Source organism: Oryzias latipes, chromosome 19, assembly GCF_053564925.1.
Source record: "Oryzias latipes strain Hd-rR chromosome 19, Olatipes_Hd-rR_3.1".
Lineage (NCBI taxonomy): Eukaryota > Metazoa > Chordata > Actinopteri > Beloniformes > Adrianichthyidae > Oryzias > Oryzias latipes.
Window position 1 is genome coordinate 18516472 of NC_136255.1, and position 23446 is coordinate 18539917.

General features: G+C 38.3%; 2 protein-coding genes across 3 annotated transcripts; one reads left to right on the forward strand and one right to left on the reverse strand.

The window, feature by feature from the left end:
* Nucleotides 1-789: 789 nt before the first annotated feature.
* ift140 (intraflagellar transport 140 homolog (Chlamydomonas)) lies at nucleotides 790-22540 on the forward strand. Of its 2 annotated transcripts, none has more exons than XM_023949107.2 (30): nucleotides 790-930; nucleotides 1307-1468; nucleotides 1543-1764; nucleotides 1984-2105; nucleotides 2978-3108; nucleotides 3269-3444; nucleotides 3826-3917; nucleotides 4004-4110; nucleotides 4234-4364; nucleotides 4475-4678; nucleotides 4757-4829; nucleotides 4954-5045; nucleotides 5152-5279; nucleotides 5372-5489; nucleotides 5579-5700; nucleotides 5792-5933; nucleotides 6999-7130; nucleotides 7645-7877; nucleotides 18470-18647; nucleotides 18991-19181; nucleotides 19265-19360; nucleotides 19449-19581; nucleotides 19748-19891; nucleotides 20013-20141; nucleotides 20295-20477; nucleotides 20559-20762; nucleotides 21025-21237; nucleotides 21351-21517; nucleotides 21688-21829; nucleotides 21955-22540. In XM_023949107.2, exons 1-30 carry the CDS (start codon nucleotides 805-807, stop codon nucleotides 22120-22122), a joined length of 4461 nt encoding a protein of 1486 aa, XP_023804875.2. In that variant the 5' UTR covers nucleotides 790-804; the 3' UTR covers nucleotides 22123-22540. The 2 variants fall into 2 exon arrangements, with proteins under 2 accessions (XP_023804875.2, XP_023804874.1); XM_023949106.2 differs by having other exon boundaries at nucleotides 796-930; nucleotides 1299-1468.
* On the reverse strand, nucleotides 9905-17715 carry tmem204 (transmembrane protein 204). Its single transcript, XM_004080343.4, has 3 exons — nucleotides 16510-17715; nucleotides 15796-15951; nucleotides 9905-11383 (listed from the first exon to the last, which is right to left on the reverse strand). Exons 1-3 carry the CDS (start codon nucleotides 16787-16789, stop codon nucleotides 11139-11141), a joined length of 681 nt encoding a protein of 226 aa, XP_004080391.1. The 5' UTR covers nucleotides 16790-17715; the 3' UTR covers nucleotides 9905-11138.
* Nucleotides 22541-23446: the final 906 nt, after the last annotated feature.

Here is a 23446-nt window from a genome sequence, read left to right on the forward strand (position 1 = left end):
TTTATCTGTCAGCTCTGGAACAATGGAAAACTCAAATGGATAGGTTTTTGTGTTTCTGTAAAGGGGCTTAACCTAAATCACTTATCTTTATTTATTAAAAACAGTTTTTGAATACAATTTTTTGTCAATTATTCTGTTAAATAAAACGTAAAGTATAATGTTTATTAATATATATATATATATATTTACATTTTTTATCCACATTAATGAATCAACTTGTTTTTTAGCTCTCATATTTGAAAAATAGGTTTGATTACTTTTATTTTTATTTTTAGTTTAGCCCCATGATGAGAATAAAGTGAACTGGCAACAGGAGTAATTCTTTTGTCTTACAAATGGTTTCAAAAGGTTGAACTCAACATGTCAGGTGTTCTTCATCTTCTTATTACAAAAATAACATATTTTATTTGTATGGAGGTGCAATTGCAGTTTGACAAAATTGTAAAACAGACAAAAAACACCCTTAATCGAAAAATAATACCAAATTTTTTTAAATATAAGAAAAATGTCATGTCAATAAACATTGTTTTCAATTATTATTAGGAGCTCATATAAATGATTTGGTGTGCAGTAGAGCTCACTAAAATTTAATCTAAGTCTAAATCTGAATTCACTGGAACATAGATGCATAAATAAACAATAAGGATAACTCATTTAAGTCTTTTAAACTGGCTCACATAATAAACTCACGAAGATAAAATTAAACATAATGTTCTTAAAGTATTTATTTTATTTTATTTTAATTTAATTAGGCTACTCACTACTCCATCTGCAAAAAACAAAAACTACAGCTGCGATGTTGCCATGGGCAACCAGAGTGAGACGCTTTGTACTCACGCAGGAAGCTACACATCAACATCTGAAGTAACGGGTCATTTTAAAAATTTCCTGAAATATATATATAATTATTACGAAGAAACCGACAGTGGGGTAAGATTCTGAGAAACTTAACGACACGTTTTTTTTTTTTGGTTTGTTTGTATTTTATTTACGACAGTCCGAGAAAGAACGAATTTAGCTAGCTTAGCTAATGCTAGCAGCTAGTAAAATAAACTACTATGCAAGCCTTTTTTTTTAGCTCCTTGCAAAACGTTTTTCTCGTTAAGCCTGGCTTTCTTCAATCAGTGTCACTGGGTATCTAATCTATAGGTTTGCATAAATATATTATTGTTTGGCGAAGTAGCAGCGTTTCTAGATCAATTGTTGAGTTGCTAGTATTAGCAACCGTTCAAGTCATCCAAATAACTTTTTATCCGCTTTGAGTGGTTTTGTAATACACGCTCGGATTTTCTCGTCAGGGTTTTAGGGGCGCAGCGGGGAAATGGCGGTGTATTTTGACCACCGCATCGATGCTCCAGAAAACGGGGATGTTCCCAGTCAGTTGACATGGCACTCCACTCTTCCTGTTCTGGCTGTGGCGTCTCACAGCCCTTCAGCTGGAGGGAATGTAGATCTCTATCTGCAACAGGTAAACATTTTTGCTCTACTAGTGAGAAGACTCATTTTAAAAAGTATTTGATTGTAGTTCTTGTTCATGTCCAGGGAGAACATGTAGAGAGCTGTCATGTAGAGCGTCCTCATCAGCCCACGGTGCTCCACTGGCATCCCTTAAAGCCAGTTTTGGCTCTGGGCTGGGAGAATGGTGAAGTGGTGCTGCTCATGCACCCCTCTGGAGATCAGACAGTTCTACCCAGCCTACACACAGCTTCCATCACTCTGCTGGAATGGAGTAGTTCTGGCAGCCGCCTGGTAACTGGAGATCAGGTATTTAGCTGGAAAAAAACAACAACCTGAAACTCCAAGATACAATTAACCTGTCCATTTGATTATTTGACAGCTAATTAACCAAGCCTTTATGTTTGTTTGTAAGTAGTGAGACAATCTGAAGTTTTTATAAAATTTATTCAGGTTTCAAGTTAATTTGAACATAAATTGGACTCATTTTTACATATATTTCAATGTAGTGGGATTTTTTGTTGGCAGACTGGAGTTTTAGCTGTTTGGAAAGTGGACGCTAGAGGAAGACTTCAGGGAAACCATTTAGTGAAGCATGAATACAACAAACCTTTGACTTACTGCCTCTTCAGACCAGCTTTACCCGGAATGTAAGTAACTTTTCATTTGTGTCCATATGGGATGATTAGATCAAAAATGTGCTATTGCTTCATCAGCTAAAATTTTTAATGTAACCTTAATAATTAGGGGTGTAATGATTCATTTTAACAAGGATTCATAGTTTGTGGTTTATGAAACCATTCATAGTTGATATTAGTTCATTTTGAACAATACAATTTATTGACCTATAAATCCAGGACATCCATAGCTAAACATGTAACCAGTGTGACTCAGAGAGAAATACCTGGCTACTGAACAGTGCAGGTGAAGTTTTGCAGATTTCTTGTATTTCTTGCAAGATAATCAAGTATGCATTAAATATGTGTACAAACAAACAAACAAGTAAACAAGAGTCAATGGCAAATTCATTCACATTTTAGTTTCCTAAAGTTCAGTCCACTGTTGTTTTTCCACATCAAAATAATCCAAACATTAGAACATTCTACCACACTATATGGTCACATGTCTTTGCAAAATTCAGTGTTTCCACACATTGGACTGTATTGAAGGCTTTATCATTTTTTGCTGCCATTACATGTGTGTTGTTCAAAGTGATGCACTTGGTCGTTTTTACGTTCTAGTAAAATCCTACCTCAGTCCAAATAGTGTTTTCCAATATCCATTATAATTGATTTATTTCATTTTGAAGCGATTTTATAATGCTATAGGCCAATTTGATTAACAACTTGCCTCAGACAGATCAATCTGGTTGGATCGTAGGAATGTAAATTGATATATCGATTAAGTTGATTCATTGTTACACCTCTATTAATAAAAAGTTAAGCTCAGTCTAGTCACTCCTGGATACCGTGGAAAGTGTTGGTTCAAAATTCCCATTGATCTGAACTCTCATGTCTAACAGTGATGTGGCAAAGCTTGCTCGGGCATCGGTGAGTGGGGATGAAAACGCTCTGGACATGTTCAGCTGGAAGGGAGCTCCCCTGAAGATGGGACCACAGGAAGGACTTGTGTTCTACGTCAGCTCTGCTGATGGTAAGAGTGTATTTTTGTTCCAACCACTGAATAAAGTCTATTTTTAGCTCAGTTGTTAATTTTTATTAATTTTGACAAAAGTAAATTAAACTTTTGTTGAATAATAGAATTTCTATCCTTTATCCACACAAGTGCCACTATTTCTGTCCGTCACGTGCAGGGAAAGTCCACAGCGTGGATGAGCATGGTAAAACAAGCCCACTTCTTCGTGTTGAGGGTTCCATCAGGAAACTTGTCTTTGTGAAGAAGAGAGAGGTCCTGGCAGTGATCACTGACAGTCTCATGCTGTCTCAGTACACTCTGGGACCAGAGGGTGAGGCACAGGATTTCATGAAGGTATTCCCAAAATTTTTTTTTTTGTGTTTTTAAAGCAATGACACGTTTTATTTTGTGTATATTTGAAACAGTGACACTCAAATGATAGTCAAGGGACAAAAAATAGGCATTTTTTTGCCAGGATGAGAGCTAACATTGTGGTTTGAAATGAGTAAAGGAAAGATAAAACAGTCTAACTGTGTTTCATAGAACCTGTCAACAGATGGAACTTTAGCAACATTTTTGCACATTTTTGTTTAAGTGATTTAAATCAGTGTTTTCCTTAGGAAGGTCATAAAATGCACACAACAATGTAACAGCAAAGTCAATGTTTACACCATATTTGTTGGTGCTTTTAGCCTAGAATAGATGTTGTGCTTATTACTGTACTTTTCATGGCAGGTTAAGCTGAGTAGCAAGTCTGGGCAGAATGTCGATATTGTGTGGACAGAAAACAACCTCCTCATTACAGCAACAGGGGAACACATGATCAGGTTGGTTTTTCACGTGCTATGTTTACCTCCATACTTTGTTTTGGCTTAAGTAATCATTTAATTTAGCTTCTTTTCATTTTTTTTAGGCTATGGGACTTGGATAGAGATGACAACTACATTTTGTCTCTCGATGAGACATTGGGATTTGATAGAGGCGAGCTGATCAATTGTGTGTCATACTGTTCAGCAAAAGGTAACCCATTAATATTTGTTACATACACACTAATTCTATAAATTATTGCTTAATAATTTTTCTTTGAAAGGTACTTAGAACCTGAGTTGATTGAGGTTTTGTGTTCATATTTTTGAATCCTAGAAATTCTTGCTGCTGGTACCTCCAATGGACGCATAGCAATGTGGAAGAAGTTCAGCAGCAGATCAGACACCAAGACTCAGTGGAAATTACAGACACCCACTGAAATAGAGGGAAACGTTACACAACTTCAGGTAGTGTCCAAACAAACTTTTTAGCAACACACTCATCTGACATGGAATAATAAACAGGGATGTAGCATGGGCAACATTCCAAAAGTTTAACCAGTCCTTTAAATTTGCAGTGGGGCTGCAGCTTGAATCTGTTGGCTGCAAACAATTCAAAGACGGTGCTAATCCTCTGCGAGCATTTGATGTCTGCCCACTTCAGTCAGCAGGTGGCAGCAGTGCAGCTCAGCCCAACACAGCTCAGCATCTCTAACTTTACCACAGGGGTGCACCTTGCTCTCCAGTCTGACATGCACATCAAAGGAGTTTGTGTCACCAAGGTAAGAGCAAAGATGTCAGGCTTCAACTGTATTGCAGACAAAGCTGATTCTATCATCACTTCTTTGTCTCACCTGCAGGACTCTGTAATAGTCTGGAATGGCAAATTGATTAATGTGTACGAGCTTTCTGGGACAGCTTTGCACAACACAGGTAGAGTACAAACCAAAGCAACTAATGAGCGTTCCTATCGGCATGTACAACAGTGCACTGTTCTGTTTCTATGTGTCTGCCTCACCCATTCTCCCCTTTCTACTCTCTCTTCGTAATTTCCCAGGATCCTTTCTTTGCGATTCCCATGTGGTAGCCGTGCATGACGAGAACCTCTACACAGTAGAACCAAACAAGTTGCAAATCCGAACACTACAGGTCTGAGTGCACCACTTCAAAACGGTTGCCTAATAGTGAATGAACAATGATTTAGAATTGATGTAGCTCAAAACTTGTTTGAACATATTTACTCTGTTTCCTTCAGGGCACGGTAAAACAGCATTTATATTTCTCGAAGGCAGAAGGGAACCCCATGCTACTCAACGTGTGCCAGTCTTACCTGGTGGTGGGTACAGACACGGCACACATCCAAGTTTTTGACCTTTCCAGAAGGTACAAGTATCTTGCCTCCAAAATTCCTTTTAGAAACAAAAGCACTTCACCTGCATCGATGTCTTGACTGACATTTCATTTGTATGTTGTAGAGATGCCAAAGCTAATTGCAAGACTAAGAATTTGGCAGACCACATTGCTAATCTGGGAGCCTTGAGGTCCGTCAAGTGTAACTCCAGTGGCTCCTACATCAGCATCTTAATCTCTCAGGTTTACGAGAACATTCCCTTTTCCACTTAAATTTAAGAGGAAAAAATATCTGGTGCTTTTCTCTGAGGATTGTAACACCTTTTTTACAGGTTAATGGACGACTGGACCACAAGGTGTACTTTTATGACATCGAGATGGACACTTTGACACACTTTGACTTCTTTACTGGCAGACATTCCAGCAGTATCTCCCAACCAGAAGAAAGTGAAAAGTATATTAATGGACTTCTTTTTTTAAATTCATAGTTTTTTTTTTTTTTAGATTATTTTATTTACAAATATCTTCGTGTTTGTATTATTTAGTCCCAGACAGGAGTCTTCTCACAGTGAAGTAAGTGGTCGCTACCCCGTGTCTCACTTCTGGGATGAGAGCGAGCCTCGTCTTTTTGCGTGCGAGACGGTGCCAGTCAGCTCGGAAACTTCATCAGAATCTTTCTTGGATATGGTAAGAATAAGTTAGTCAGGTGCAGATCTTTGCTACTAAACAATAATAAAAATGATCAAAATATTGCGACTAAATTTACACAAGCAAAAGGTAAAATTTATTAAAAAGTAATGTGAAGGTCCACAATCAGTCAGCAGCAGTCAGGTTGTTTTGCTTGGAGGCTGTTTGTTCCTTTTATTCTTTTTTCTCCCTGTTTAAAAAATATAATAATAATACAAATAATAATAAACAGAGATTCTTTGTTCATAAAAAATCATTAGGGCCTAAAAAAAAAGAGAAAGAAACAAAATGAATACCCCAAAAGTCCACTTCCTGGTTAACACACTGGGGAAGGTTTATAGCTGCAGACAAGTAGCCTACATACAACACACAAGGAGGGGTTAAACCAATTCATCAATAACAAAAAATTATAAAGGACAATTAATAAAATAAAAGTATAATTGATCATTAATAATTAATTAATAAAATATACTGCATAATTTAAATCTCCAACATAAATCAGCTAAATTAATGAAACCTCTTGAGACCTGGCATCCACATATGAAGACATCATATGGGACTGTGGAATGAAAAATCAGACAAGACCGCGGGTCTCAAGACTGTAAAACACACTTTATAGTGTCCATAATAAAAGACTTGACTTCCCTGCTTTGGTACATCCCAATCTTCTTCAAAATGTGTCAATGGTAGTCACTTGAAGTGAAAACTCCAAACAAAACAAAGTAAATAAAAGGTTTTTTACTAAAATAAATAAAATGTGTGCATCTATTATAATACATTTTTTTAAAATTATTTGCGTTTTTATACCTATTATCTATGTAATAGGGTTTAATACCCTATTATTTACCTCACTGTTTGGTAGATGCAAAACATAAACATTTCTCTCAATAGCATAGATTAATGTTCAATCACGAAACATTTTACTACATGATTGCTTTTAGAGGCTTTTAAAGAATCTATTCTCTATGAAATTGTATTTATTTACTCTCCAAGAGTGTTCAGTTTTTTATTAGGACCACTTCAGTTTAGGAACATATGACACCTAAACATCTTCTCTTCTCTCAGGCGGATGTGTCCGTTGTGACACTGTTTTGTACTCAGGAGGATGGACTCCTTCTCCACGATTACTACCTGAAACCTTTAGGCCTGCAGGCCCTCCTCGCTCTGGATGTGCCTTATTATTATTACAGCTGTAAGGTGAGGACAGAGATAGATCTGCTCCGCTCATTTTTATGTTGACATGTTTGTTGGGATTTTGTTGACGCCCACCATTGTTTTTTATGTGAAATTGTATGTTTGGCCCAACACACCCTAGCTGTTATTTCGGAAAGGTGGTGTCTTTCGACCGGATGTAAGTCTTTTCCCTGAAAAAATGTTCAAAAAAGCTTTAATGTTGCCTCCCAGCTTCCAGCCCCTTCAACTGTGTACACCTTGTGATGCATTTATTTAAAAAAGGAAACTTTAAAGATGATCACAAATGCATCCATGCTTTGTTTGGACCTCAGCGTCAGCCCTGTATACTCTTGTGTTGGTGGATAGAGTAGATCTGTGATGCAATGTTGTTCCGCAACAACCGCAGAGTTTTTGTTTCCCCCAGATTTGTTGAATGTATTTCCTTGCTTTTTTTTAAATAACAGAACTTTTTAACACAATTCCATAAATGTTACTTGCAAAATCACAATTTTTTTTAAAACTGCCTTTCATTTCTCAGCCTGGTGAGATGGATCAAGGCTCAACTGAGGCCTCATCACTTTCACATCAGACCCACTCATCAAAATCCAAGCCTTCTCAGTTCCCTCATATGGTGTCCAGGCGGCCTCTCAAAGACTTTGTTGGTCTGGAGAGCTGTGAAAAGGCCACTCGGGATGCCATGCTCAACTTCAGCTTCTATCTGACCACTGGTGACATGGACAAGGCCTTTAGGTCAATCAAGCTCATAAAAAGGTAAGATAATAATACTAAAACATAGCCTGCCCAATGTAAATTAAAGGAGATTTTTTTTTAAAGATTAAATAAGAAAAATTGTGAAAAAGGAAAATATGACCTTTAATTGAAAAAAAAACTTGTAGATCCCATAAATGAGCAGTTCTTCACTATTGATGATCAGCACAAAATACGATTGCAAACGTTTTTAAGACCTCCCTTTTTACATCTTCATTGATAAAAGATTTTCATAATTATTTGGAAAAAAATCCTTCTTTTTTTCTCTAAGAATTAAGAAATAATCAGATCATGAATGAACTGCCTATACAACTGACAATCTTTTATTAGTTTAATATGCTACTTACAGTAAAAAAAGGAACAACACAGGAGATGTTTAATGTTTTTTTTGGTATCTGCATGGAGGGAAGGAACTCTTCAGTGTGTGTATATGTGTGAGTGTTTTTGTTATTGTGCGGGTGTGTTCTGAAGGGATGTACTTTTCTAAACACATTCTGAATTACACACACATGAAGTTCCCCTGCCAGTTTGATGGAGAAGGAGTGCCCGCTCCATTCTTCCAAACATGAAATCATGTCAGCAGAAGGGTGCGTGTGCTCGTTTCCTTTGTGCGTGTGTGCATGCGCGAGTGTGTGTAAAAGAAAGGTACATGGATATTCATCACTGATATGATATTATCTTGGGGAGAATACGTGATTGAGGGCACTCGTTTCAAGTCCTAGTACTTTCTCACGTACAAACATTACGCAAAAGGCAAAACGGCGTTGGCATGGTCAAACAGTCCGTCAGCCGGATATTCCAAAGAATTTAATAGTCATGATGACAGTTTTACTGAGTTCCTTATTGATGGCTATTTTTATGCCCGCTTAAGTTGATATTGTGTTTGACTCCCACCCACATGAGTGTGCATTTCCTGCAGGAGTAACCTGTATCATTAGGGGCTTTTGACTGTGGGGTTGATCAACAATGGGTTTCATTTTTAGATATGAATTTAGCTTTTTCCTTTTTTTTTTTTTTAAGGAATGTACTTGATAGCATCACCTCTGTTCACATAGATGGACAGTATGTCTGTGTCAGTCAAATTTCAGGATGCTTTATTTAACGGCTGATGACAGAGGGGTGCATTCCTGCTTGTTCTCCAGCATATCCTGCTCTGGTATGTTCTGACTGGCTTGACACGCCTGATCCAGGTAATGTGCCGTGAGTTGGGCAGTGATATCTGGGAAACATGAGGACACGGGCCCTTGAACCCTGAAAATTGCCCACCCTTGCTTTAGTGGTTAATCAAATTGGTATTCACGTAAAATACAGACTTATTGGTAATTAGTTGGGGCAGAGATGAACTTCCATTTTAAAGGTTGGCAGTTTATTCCTTACAGCTCTATGGGTTGAAGTTAACAACCTCTAAATAATGTGCTGATGTATGAGTTTGTAGAATGAGAATAATTCTGATAAAAGCAAATAAGAAACATTTTATAAAGCAACATTTTGAATTTACGTTTGAAACCAGCTTTTAGTTTCAGAGCCTTTTTCTTATTGTGAAGTTACTTTAGAATGGAATTTTCTGTGAAAAAGTATTACTCTTGTTTTTATAAGCCTAAACACGTCAGTGTATGAACCCAATTGAGATCGATGTGAATTTGTCATTTTTGTCAGTGAAAAACTAAAATCCTCATCTTCATTTATTGTTTTTTTTTTTTGTACGTGAGACCTGTTTTAATTAAAATATTTGTTTTACGGTTAGTTATTCCTCAAGGCGATGACATATTTTTTTACTTAAGTAATCCTTCAAAATAGAATTTGCAAAAAGGCTAAAGTTATTTTTTTTACATAATTTTTCATCTGGTTGGTTGAACATAGATCCATATTTAACATTATTGCATAAGTAAGTATTAAAAGGTCACTATTTTGCTGCAGTCCTCAAATGACAAAAATAAATATACTCATTTTATTTTGTTTTTTTATATGCACACATGCTGCTCTCACAGTTACATACTTGCATGTAAAAAAAAGAAAGAAAAAAACGTCAATTTTGCAGCTTTAGGAATGCATTTAATGTTTATGTAACATTGTATAGAAAATGTTCATTTTAAGTAGCACTGTCCAAACCTCTGTCCCTTCATTTTTAAGTAGTCGATATTGTAACTCTAGTTTTGACTCTTTAAAGTGAAAGTAAAAACCATAAAAATAAAATATTACAGCTCAGACCAAACATCTGATGCTTTAAACAGATTTTAATCCACATTTTTATTTCATTTGTTAATTCTCCTCCTCCCCATCTGTTAGGCCTGAAAAAGACAGTTTTTCCAAAGTAAGCAATACATTTATTGAAATTAAAAATATTATATATATTATCTGACCCGCTCCTATCTGACAGTGAAAGGTCCAAGCATATCAGTGAGTTAAAGTTCTTACATTTTTAATTATACAAGATGTACCAAAAGCAACAGTTGTTCATTTAAAATGCTTAATACAAACATTATTTGAGCCAGGTCTTTTTCCTGCCAATCCCGATTCACTTCATCTACAAGATGACTATTATTCATTTTAGTTACTAAAATTGTGCTTGGAAACCAAAACTGATCTGTGATCACATCTGCTTTTTCTGTAAGCAGCCATTTTTTTCTCAGTTCTTAGAACATTCTTAAAAAGAGTTCCATGTAACCACAATTCAGATGGTTAAAAGTGAAAAGTGTCCCAGAATGTGACAGACAAAATAAAAAGAAGCACAACTTGTTTTTGCTTATTGATTCACCAACTTCCAACAGATTCATTATAAAATATTCCTTTGAAATTGAATGACTTTTAAGATAGAGACAAACATGAGGTAATGTGGTGTTGTATTTATTTCCAAATTAAATTATGAAGGGAGTTATTCAAAAAGCTCCTTTTTGCCACAAGGGTCAAGTTCCAGCTTGATCTTTTTCTAAAGGTGGTTTCCATAAGTCCATCTCCTACTTGCTACCAGCTCACCCAAGTGTAAATATGTGAAGAAGTGTCATTAGGTCTGTATTTGTTTAGCTTAAAGACTTCCTAATACATTATCTTTGTTAAATACGTGACTCCTGTGCTTGAAGCAGCAGAACTGTTCTAATAAGTAAAATAAACTGTGTTTGCAGTAGCAGGTACATGCTTTCAGAGCCACAGAAAACCTTTTTTACTCCTGAGAGTCACAATTCAGATGAGTATTAGGACTAAAACAGTTATGGTGGAGAAAGCAGTCCTCTCATGTTCTGCGATTAGTCCTTCTGTGTTCATGAAGCCTCAGCACGGAGACTCCACGTAGTCGTTGCTGAGGCGTGGGTGAAAAGGCGATGCGAGCGAGCGACTGATGATTATAACTCGAGGAGCCAGGCAGTCATCCCGCCGGTGCAGAATGTTCCAGATTAGCATGGCTGCGGCCAGTGTGGCCAGAAGGCAAGCTACTATGTCCACATAGCAGGAGTAGGACAGGTGTGTGTAGGGTCCGATCCGGTAGAAAGTCACAAGTCCAATTACAAGCACAAAGCCTGAGCAGAAGCAGAAAAAAATACACTTAGTCAAGATTCTTTATCACATTTTATTGACAGCAATGTAGAGAAAATATAGTTACTTTTAAAATAGAGACAGTTTTTTATTTCTGTTTTTTTTTAATGAAAATTTCATTTGAGGCTGTCTAAAATCTTTTGTCTTAAAGGTTAATGAATAGGCCCATCTCAATAAAGCTAAAGTTAAAAACATTTTGAATATTGCATTGATGCACAATCCTTACCTGTTAATAACAGTTAGTTCATGGTTGTATTAGACAGTGTTTCACATCTGGTTTAAGAAGGTAAAACCCTTAAGATTGAGAATGTACGCTTCAGGAGAAACCAACAAAACAACTTTTATTTTGAAAGACAACCAACTTTATTTTGTTAAGTACGGTAAATATACTTACTGTAAAATTTTAGTAGAAATCGCTGCAGATGGGAAATTATCTTTTTATTTTTTTTTTATTTTTGGGAAGAATGCACTTTGACACGAGTTGAGGCCTGTTATATTTATAAAAAATGAAGGTAACTGTTTAGAGAATTGGTATTTGCCAACACTTCCCAGAAAATAGTCGAAAATGGATAAATCTGTTCCCAATTTCAGGTCACTTCAAGATATTAGCGCTTTTCGTGAGTCAAAACAGATGCTGACATCTTTTAATTCATGTACCTACAAAGCCAAACACTATTTCTAGGAGCTCCAGAAAATAGTTTTTTGAATACTACTTGCATTCTTCCAGTTGTCAAAGAGCTGGAGCTCTGTGGGAGGCCTTTAAATGAGAGAATCTGCTTCCTCTTCTGAAGAACTTCAGAGACTTTGAGATAAAAGTTCTCAAAAGCGTAAAAATACACGAGCTTGGGATAGATTGTCCCAAAATCCTTTGATTTGTTACATCCGCAAATTTCTTTCATTCATTGATGTTAGAGCCACGCAATGAGGAACTTGTGTGTTTGCATGCAAGGCCACAAAGACATAAAAAAAGTGTAATGCCTTTGATCTTTTTGCTTTCTGTTCCCTTAAATCAGTCTTCTTGACTTTGCTTTTGAAGTGACCTACATTTGACTTGTTGCTCATTGCTTTAGGAGATGGTTTGGAGCCATTCACCTGTTTAGATGTCTGAAACCTTTTTGCAGAGGTATAAATACAAGAGCCAAAATAATGAGTGGAAGCAGGGATGTTAGTTCTGTAGGATATGAATCAATACATTTCCTGGAACAGTCAGCGGCACCACTGAGGGGAGTTCATTTATATTTCTTCCTCCGCTACAGTATGATGACTGTCATTGTTTAAAGTGAGGATGTGGATAATTCTGTCTGTATGTCATTGTGTGTCTGCCCCTCTGTGTACACACACACATGCAACTGTTTGCCTAATCTGTTCATGTTAACCTGTCTGGCTCCTTATCCAGTAAAATGAATAATCTCCTGTCCGTGTCCCAGCCAGTTCGGGGTGTGTGTGAACCTCTTTTTTTGGCACAAACCTATCTCCCAAACTTCCTTCCCTTTCTTCCTCTTTCCATCCTTCCTTCCTTCCCTCCACACCACTCCCTAGGCTTCCAAGTTCATGTATTTACTGGACATTTGACAAGACGTCAAAATAGTTTCTGTATCAATGCTAGTTCTTGAAAGTTTGTTTGTCTTGTCCCAAGTTCCTTCCAGTAGTTCTGCTTACTTCTAAACAGCAAAAAATGATTTTATTTATCATTTGCTTATTGTTAGTGAATTATTAAGAAATAAACACAGGAAATACGATTGGCAATTTCCTCCAAATCTAAAGAAACGTCTCTTTGAAGGAATAAGCTAAATTCATGTCAACATAGAAAAAAAGACTTGATAAATGATAAGTTTAATGCCAGACTTTAAGCTTTGCTTAGATGTTATGCTGTAAAGCAGCAAAGGTTTATTCAGCCTTTTCTTGTGCAGTTGGAGAAAACTTTTTTTTTGTTAAAGACCCACTCCAATTAAAAACATCATTTTGGTGTTTTTAACATGTTCTTGTAGCATTTTTATCATGATGGAGGGCATATAGAAAAAATGTAAGACTAAAACTGCATTTCTGTATTCAAATCGTGATGCATTAGCAGCAGATAAAAACCAGCCATTTAAAAAAGCTCTCAGTTGTTAGGCAGCAACTGAAATGGGCGGGCTAAAGTCTCTCTGCTCCACTCCATTCTGCAGAAAAATAGGTGCATTAACGTCTTGGTTTTCCTCGTTTGAGCTGGCATCTGGCTTAAAGGTGTACGGCCGGATAGCTTCGATTTTGCTCACCGTTTTTGTTGCATTAGTAATGTTAGCTTAGGGTTGCAAGGAGCTGTAAGCTAGTGGGAGAGTCTGTAAACAAAGGGTGGATGGGACATCGGCGAAGGATTACTACTGTGCCAACTAGGCCTGCACAATATACCGCAAATTTATCGTTGTCGCAATTTCAAGCTGTGCAATATGCATATCGCAAAAGACAGCAAATTTGCAATAAATGGTTACCTTAGATGTGGCCAAACAATCTTATGGCAGCTTGAAGTGTTTAATGGATCGAAAGAATCCCTTTCTGCATTTGACCAATCAGATGGACCCCTTCACGTTGTTAACTAATCGGATGGCGCCCTATTATGTTGTATGTTCGCCTCCTACGTCAACAAGGGTTATTTGTAGTACAATTTTTAAGCTGTTGTAATGGAATGGGAATAATATTTTTGGCTGTTTTGCTAATTGTTTATATACCGCAAATTATATCGTTATCGCAATATTAATTACTAATATCGCATATCGCGAGTTTTCTTCATATCGTGCAGCCCTAGTGCCAACAGTCTTGTCCACAACTCAAGGCTAATTTCTAATTCTTCAGAAAATTGATCGGTACCTTCTGATTTTGGCTAAAAACTGCATCATCATAATTAAACGACCACTTAGGACACTCTTGCCTTCATAATTAGGCATTAAGCTATTTTTACTTTAGAGTGACCCTAACAATTAGCTCCAATATCACATTAAGATAAACTCAAATTGACTCCAAACTTATCTTGAAGTCGAATCATAGCTTCTGGGCATACAATATTCTGGAGACCTTTCAACACTCATCCAAGTGGCTTCAGACTGAACATTTCAAGAAATATGATTTTAAGTCCAGATGCCATGATTTAACTTCAATGCAATGTAAGAACCTTCATCCATACTCTAAACTTTTGGAAATGTGACTCAACCTTTTATGCAATAAAACCAAGACAAATGTTGGTCTTTTATAGTTTTTTTTTAATGATTAATATTTACTTTTTTTAGTGAAGCCAAACTAAATAAATATTCAAGAATTTAGATACAGCTATGCAATTTAGGCCTAACTAACATGAAACATTTTCATTTTTGTTTTTACTTTTTCAAATGTGCATCTTTTTTTTGAGGACATCCCTTCTGCTTAGTTATCCACATTTGCATCTAATTATTTAGCAACTTCGTGACCATATGAGATTGGAAGCATAACTGGGAAATAATTTTGTGCTTCTGAACATGGTCAGACAAACAGAGCTTCCATTTTTGTTAGAACAGTTTTAACCCACCCAGATGTTCCTCCGTTGTTCCTGCAAAACTACTGTAAAACATGTAGTCCTATTTTTATATTCATCTCTTGTTTTTAGCAAACGCTTTGGATAAACATGGTCCTGCCTTCTGGAATGTGAATTAAATAAACAAATAAAATAGCTAATTATCTCTTTAATTTAATTCTTGGAAATTTCATGTAATGAGATTTTTTTGGCCATTTTCCCACCGTTCTTTCATGTGTATCGAGGGACATTTTCAAAGCATGCCATAAACACACAATCAAAACACGCATTAAAAACACACAAACATAATCTCCCTTCCAAGCGCGCACTCAAACACAACGGCGCCTGTTGCACGCTGTCTTTCCCGTTCGTTCCCCCTCCCCTCTTTTTCCTTCTTCAGCTCAGGGGTTTGCATAACAGGTAGTCACAGACATTTCCTCGTCCTGAGCAGGGATATCCTGGCGCCCGGCAGTCGCTTGCTGGTTAGCTGGAGCCCTGGGCCATGGATTATGGACTGGGACTAAATTTAGACCTAGAGCAGACCCCCTTCATGTTTCTTTAATGCCATGCAGCTGAACGGACACATAGCATGGCAACAGGGCTCCTGAAAAGGGGCACTGATACGCCATATTGGTGAATTCTCAATGTTGATGGATAGATGGATTTAATGCTTTCATACCCTATCTTTACATGTTTTGACCGTTGGCCTGTAGGTCAAGACATGTAAAAATAAACAACATATTTTACAATTCCTTCCTTCCCAAAACAGATGTGCGTTCTCATTCTCAAGACTTTGCATGACGCATGCCAGACTGAAATGTCCATAACTTTGACAACAAACGTAGTACAGGTTTGGCCTTACAGATGAATACTCACTGGCTAGCTGGAAGAGTGCCGCTATGGCTTCCTCCCACCACTGGGACTCCTGTGTAAAGAAGGGCAGCTCCATCAAGCCGAGAAGGAAGATGAGCTGACCAGCAGTCAGGGCCACTGTTGCCATCAGGTTGCATGCTCGCATCATGTTGAACTGCACTTTAAGAAGCAGAGCAAAAGTGGCGTCAAATCACCTGTTCTGATACCAAGGACTAATTCTAAATCTGTGATGTTTTCTTTAAAAACAAAAAAAACATGAATCCTGAGGTGTAATCAACACCCCACAGAGGAATCCTCTGCACATTTGTAACAAGGCAGCACCGGCCAGCCATGACTGCTTTTTCATGAATGGGTTCAGCACTCTACTTTGTAACAGCAGTCAGCACTGCCCACTGCTCTCCCAATGAAAGTTGGGCATTTCTTGAATGGCATTTTCTTAATGGAACTTCAGCTACGAATCTCAGAAACGCAAAGCCACCATGAAAGACAAAAACGACAGTAAAACTACCAGTTAGAACTCAACATTTCATGTTTTATGTCTGAACGTGCTGATATCACATCTTGTTCCTTTACTTTTTGCAATGCCTTTTTTAATCATCTTTTTTCTTAATAAATTTTACGTAGAAGGAATTGATCAGTCGGTCAACATTTGCTGGAAAAATATCATACGCTTATTTTTTGTTTTTGTTTTTGTTTTTTTTAATGAAATAAACTTACATTTAACTGTGCTGCGGGACTCTTGATAACCTGCATACTCTGAGCCCCATCCGAGGCTTTCGCACTGCCTCTGCGTCCCCTGCACCTTACTTCCAGCGGGCAGATCATCCCGTGCCCTTTCCGCCCCACTAGGGCACATTTTCCAGAGTCCCACACTGCGCTTACGTCCATCCTCCAGAGCCTGAAGGACCCAGCTGGAGGTGAAGGCTGCAACATTGTTTAATACCAGGGACAGCAGGGCTACCACCACTGCTGCCGCCACCAGCCTCTGCGCTGCCATGCGACACCTGACGCCCGCCACTTCTTCCCCTCCGTGGTGTCCCTCTTGCAGCTCTGAGTGTCTCTGCAGTCTGCCTCCCTCTGCTTCGGGCCAGAGGCACGAGCGGTGCTCGGGGCCCCCTCACTCCCCTCCAACAACTCCTCTTCTTCCAGCTGTTAGTTTGTACGCCTCCAGCTTGCACAGAAGAGTTTGCAAACTTGTTGATTGTAGGCTTTTCTAAAGAACATCTCCATTCATCCTCATTCAGGTGTTAGTTGTTGCAGCAGATCCTCAGCCTTCTTCCTCGGACAGCAGTGTGGGTACTTGGGGGTTGATCCAACTTGCACTTGGGTCCATTCCACTGGCTCCAACTGGCTGCAGCTTGACTTTTGGATCTCAATCTTTTTTTTGGGTTTTTGGACCTTTTTCTTTTTCTTCTCTGTTTTTCAAGTTTTTTCCTTTATATCTGCCTAACTTCTATGTTTTTAAAGATTTTTTTTCTTTCCTTACTTTCTCTGCCTTCAGCAGCTGCACATTGCTTTAAAAAAAAAAATCAAAAAGATGTTTTTTCGACAGCCTGGTGAAGACCTAACATTGTAGTGTCTCTGCAAAGCCTGGCCAAGTCCGTCCTGGTTTGAAGAGCTCCTGCTGTTTGGCTGGAACAAGAAGTCCTACAATCCCACCTCCCGCTGCTCTCCCTCTCTCCGGCTTTCTAAAATGTTCTCTGCCTGCCAGAGGTCAGAGTTAAAATGCAGGGGAGTTGCCGTTAATCATGACCCGAAGCCTTCGTTTGCAGTGCAGCCTCCTTTAAACAGACACGGCCCTCCTTCATGATCATTTCAAATATGACTCTTTGTCAGCGTGCTGGAGTGAGAGCGTCTAAAAGACGCCGTCTCAGACGTCACCGCTCAGTGTATTCTTTTGTCTGGGGACCAGGGGGCGTCACTGAAGTGCCCTCTCTTATGTGCAACAAACATACTGACGGCCACAGTCAGCTAGCAACAGGATGTGTTTCCTGAGAGGAAAAGAGAATGGGAAGAGGGGCCACATGTAGACTCGTTTTTTCTCTCGTCTTTCCTTTTGTGGCTCTGTAGATCTCGCCACTTGGGTTGCAACAAGCTTGACTTTTCTCAGTATATTCCCTCACCATATTAAGTTTGATTTTGGTTCATACTTAGGACTGTTTACAATTTTGTATGCATTTAACTTCTGTTAGCCCTCCAAAAGCAAGGCCCCTAAAATTCTGGGTATTTCCTGTTGCTCAACTTTCAATAAACAGCCCACATCTGTATCTGCTGAAGAAAGGCGGAGGGAGTGGATGCAAATAGAAACCAGATGGCTGTGGAATCTTAAATTTGGACATGAAGCTAAACCTGATCATGACTTAAATATGTCAGTAACTAAAGGAACTTTGAACCATCAGTTCTTGTTTTTTTTCTTTTCAGTTTGGTTTTACTTTTTGTCATTGTTTTAATACGGGAATCTTCTTTGTCAACATTTTCAGATGCACACTTTGAGTCGGACACACATTTCAGCTTCAAATAAGTGGAAATAAAGAACACAAAACAACACAGATTGCCTTTTTCCATTCAGGAAGTGTTTACGTTTGCACCATAGTTTTGTCTACTGAATAATAAAATGCCCCTGGAGTGCGCAAAACATCAGCCTTGCAAACAGTCGTTTCTTTTTTTTTCTCCTTAGTAAAGCGGTGTGGGAAAACATGGCAAGGATGTGTGTGAAAACCCGCCGGCTGGATGTAGCCCAAGTGTGCCTTGGGAATATGGGGAATGCAAGGGCAGCGAAAGCACTGAGAGAGGCGAAGGCTGAGCCTGAACCAGAGGCCCAAGTAGCAATGTTGGCCATTCAGCTGGGCATGCTGGTAAGTCCTTTAATCATTTGATTGCAAACAACTTTTAGCCTTAAAGGAAGAACACAATATAGAGTATAAGGTGCAAACTGACCTCCATTTTTATTTATTGGTATTTTCTTTTCCAGGAAAACATAAAAAGTCAGCTTAGAGCTAAGATAAAACCTAAAGAAGATTGATCTCTTTTTGTGGTTTTCATAAATTATCTGCTATCCAACATAAAGTAAAGCTACATCCTTTTTCTGCAAATAACACATCCTCTGTTTGGGTCTGAGCATGTCACCACACACAAGCCGTGGGACTTTCCTTATTGAAAGCATTTACCTTTCCATGATCTTTTCCTGTTCTCCAACAGGAAGATGCAGAAAAGTTGTACAAGAGCTGTCAGCGGTTTGACCTGCTGAATACTTTTTACCAGGCCTCTGGCCAATGGCAGCAAGCTTTGGAGACGGCAGAAATTCACGATCGCATCCATCTGCGCACAACCTATTACAATTATGCCAAATGCTTGGAGTCTATGGGTGACAAAATGCAGGCAATTACTTTGTAAGGGGGAATTAGATTTCTATTACAAGGAAGTTGTTAAAAAGTAAATAAAAAGTGGGATTTTTTAATGTTTTCTCTTGTAGCTACGAGAAGTCAGACACACACAGGGTTGAGGTGCCCAGAATGCTACAGGATGACACTTCATCTTTAGAGGTTTATGTAAACAAAAAGAAGGACAAGTGAGTCTGCAACTCATGACCTACTTATAATACAAATTCCAAGCTATGAGCATGCTCTGAGTTTCAGTCTTGTATCCTGTCAACGTAGGAGCATATACAAGTGGTGGGCCCAGTACCTGGAGAGCCAGTCAAAAATGGATGCAGCACTGCATTTCTATGAGCTCGCTCAGGACTACCTCTCGTTGGTCCGGGTGCATTGTTTCATGGGGAGCATTCAAGAGGTAAACAGAATAACAGAATTTTTTCAAAAAGTGAGGTTATGAGGAATCTTTTTTTGCTATTTAAATAAAAAAACAACCTTAAATTGTGTTTGGTTTTTAACTTTTTTTTTATTTGCACCTGAAAGTGAACCAGAAATGTGTTGTTGATGTGTTATTGATTTCATAGGCATCTCAGATAGCAAATGCGACGGGTAACAGAGCAGCATCGTACCACCTGGCCAGGTATTATGAGAGCCACGATGATCTCAAACAGGCAGTCCATTTTTACACAAGGGCCCAGGCCTACAATAATGCTATACGACTTTGTAAGGTACAGTGGACCAACAAGTATCTTTTAATTCACCAAAACACTGAGCTGCTAATGTTTTTAAGTATTGTTCTAATTTTTTTATTCTAATAAATGACTTGTGACTTGACCCATGTCTGTTCAGGAGAATGGTTTGGATGACCAGCTGATGAATTTGGCTCTGCTCAGTAACCCAGAGGACATGATGGAGGCTGCCCGCTACTATGAAGAAAAAGGCAGCCACATGGACCGAGCTGTGGTGCTCTATCACAAGGTTGATCACAATTGTCAGTCCAGATTCTGTGAACAGCTGATGCATTTTAAAGCTGTCCATAAGGGGGCGATCATAGAACATGTACACAAACAAAGATACATCCTGAAATGGAAACCAGAACTTGGATTATTATTTTTTGTTACTTTCTTTCAGGCTGGTCATGTCTCCAAAGCTCTGGAGCTCGCATTTTCCACAGAGCAGTTCTCTGCCCTTCAGCAAATTGCAGAAGATCTGAATGAAAACTCCGATCCAGCCCTTCTAGCTCGCTGCTCTGACTTCTTCGTTTCACACTCCCAATATGAAAAGGCTCTGGAACTACTAGTTGCAGCCAAGAAGGTACCTATTGGTGTACCATTTTTGCACAGACCAATCAAACCAATGCAATACCTCCCTTTTTTATTTCTGTATGATCCTCAGTACCATCAGGCCCTGGAGCTGTGTTTGAGTCACAACCTGACCATCACAAATGATCTGGCTGAGAGAATGACAGTTACTGATTCAAAGGACTTATCTAAAGAGGCCCGCAATGAACTCCTGGAGAGGATAGCTGACTGCTGCATGCGACAGGGCAGCTATCATATGGCGGCAAAGAAATATTCACAAGCAGAAAACAGGGTGAAGGTAAATCTGTATTTTCTTAAAGTTGAGAGAAAATTTTAGGTTTTTGGTGGTACAACAAGAGATACTTTGTTCTACCATATTAGAAATATTGATGTCATTTGATAAGCTCTTAGCTCAAGCTGTGGTAGATTCTGGCTGTGGCTGCGTATTCATGATTTTCCTTAACAAAAATCCCAAACTTATCATTCAATTCAGTTTACATTTAAAGCATGGCTGTGGGAACCTAAACTATCATTTTTGCTTGTTTGCTTCTTTTTAACAGGCAATGAAGGCACTCCTGAAGTCAGGCGACACAGAAAAGGTGATTTTCTTTGCCAATCTCTGTCGCCAGAAAGAGCTTTTCATCATGGCAGCTAACTATCTCCAGTCCTTGGCCTGGCATGAAGATCCAAAGATCTTAAAGACCATAATACAGTTCTACATTAAAGGCAAGGCATTAGCTCTCCTTGCTGGCTTCTATGAAGCCTGTGCTCAGGTATATTCAATTTCCCTAATATTTCAGTATCATCCTCACTGTCTCAATTTAGTTTGCGGAAAAAGACTTGTCAAGTTTCAATAATCCTAAATTAGGGGGGTTTTGTGTTTCAGGTGGAAATTGATGATTACCAAAATTATGAAAAGGCTCTGGATGCTTTGACAGAAGCTTTTAAGTGTCTCTCAAAAGCCGAGGACACTTCAGGAGGACAACAGGCAACGAGATTAGCTGAGCTACAGCATAAAATCACTCTCATCAAGAAGTTTATCCACATGCAAAGGTAAATTTAACACTGCAGGATGGAGATCTGGAATTCCTCTGTTGATAAGAAAAAAGTTAAGATGTATTTTTTCTTGACAATATTATCTGTTTATGTTATATGTATATCTGGTTGCCAGAACACAAATGTTCTTGTTGGGCATTGAGAATCCAGCTTTTTCTGATTTACAGGTTGTATTCTGAAGATGCACAGGAGGCGGCACTCTTATGTGAAGCTTTGCTGCAGGAGCCACAGTTGGACCCCCCCATCAGGATCGGGGACGCATTTGGGTTCCTGATTGATCACCACTGTCAGAAAGGCAACTTGGAAGCGGTGAGGCTCCTCTGTTTACATTTGTGATCATGATGTTGAATTGGACTGGGTTCATGAGGATGAGTCCAAAGCATTCAGCTGCAGTCTTATTTCATTTGATCTTTTTTTTTTTGTTTCTTGTCTAGGCCTATCATAAGCTAGCCGAGCTTCAGAAGCTGCTGCCGTCTCAGAAAATTGCGTGCTACATCAGCCAGACTAGTTTACAGGCTCTGCAGTCAAAGATGGAGGTGCTTCAAGGTCCTGGTAGCAGAGCTGGAGTAGCAGATGAGGATGAAGTGGAGGAGGACCTTTAGTTGTTTCTTAGACGCTTTATGTATCTTTAATTTACTGTTGAAAGTTGTTTGAAAATAAAATAGGCACAAAAATGGCTGCAAAAAGCTTCTGACAGTAACACAGAGGAAGATATGCAAATTAAAAAAGTTTCTCCAAAAATTTCAAAAAGACTCTTGATATGAGCTGACACTTGTTTAAATCCTACAATGATAGCAGGTTCCTCTTTTTGCCCTGAAGATCAAATTTATTCTGATGTGTAAATTGTAATATTGCCCATCAATATTTGTGCTGCTGAGAAGTATTTTTTACTGAAATATTTTTGATAAGCCAACCTGTAGAATCAGACACTCACTGTATCTTTAAAAATTGTCTTCTGTCAAAACCTTTTTACATGAATTTTTTTTTTTCTTTTTTTTTTAGATAAAACAACAGACTGTAGTAATGTCCAGTTCTTGTCACAAGGTGGCGCTGTTGTCTTTGAAACTCAAAGGAAAAACCAACTCAGATGGAACTTTACATTTGCTAAATGTAAAAGTGTGTTAAGGATTTAGTCAGTGTTAGGGGGGCGGAGTCTGTTCTTCTAGGTTAAATACAGACGAACAAGATGATGTTGGTGGGCTAAAAATGATCAAGATAAAGAAACAATCCTGTAATTATACACTAAAAGTTTGGTCGCTTCTCTTTCTAATTTCAGTTAAAAACCATCGTAAACTGTGTCAAAGAGAACATGAAAAGAGTTTGTAGCCAAAGCTATGGGAACCGCGTTTGTAGCCATGGCAACAAAAAAAAGCTGTCAATCACAAGAAACCAGAAAACGTTTAAGTTAAACTTTAGGGCTTTGATAGATTAAAGCGGGTGGAATTTGACCGAGAGACAAAAATGGTCTTAAGTTGTACTCTGACTTTCACTTTTGAGGAACCTGTCTTAAATCTGGTTTGAAGTTAAAGCAGAGATTGGCCGTTTTAATTCATACACCTTTGTGGAACATCTGAAGTTCCTTTACATGTGATTCTTGCATTTGTTTATTGAAAATGTGTGTTGAAGAGCGACTTAAACTTTCAATGTATACACTAACCATGAACAAAAATCAACCCCAGGCTCCACAAAGCAACAGCAAGAAGGTCCAAAAATGTTTTTACAACAAATCAAAGCAGAGACCGTGAAACAATGAGCATGAATTGTTTTTAAGCCTTAATATTTGAAGCATTTGTCTTACGTTTGTCTAAAATACAAGTTTCTGATCAACATATGCTGCTTTTCATGTTTCATGTTCACAATAAAAAAAAGCATTTCAAGTTGTTTTAAAAAGCAGAAGATTTGTAGGAAATTGTTTGAGCTGGTGCT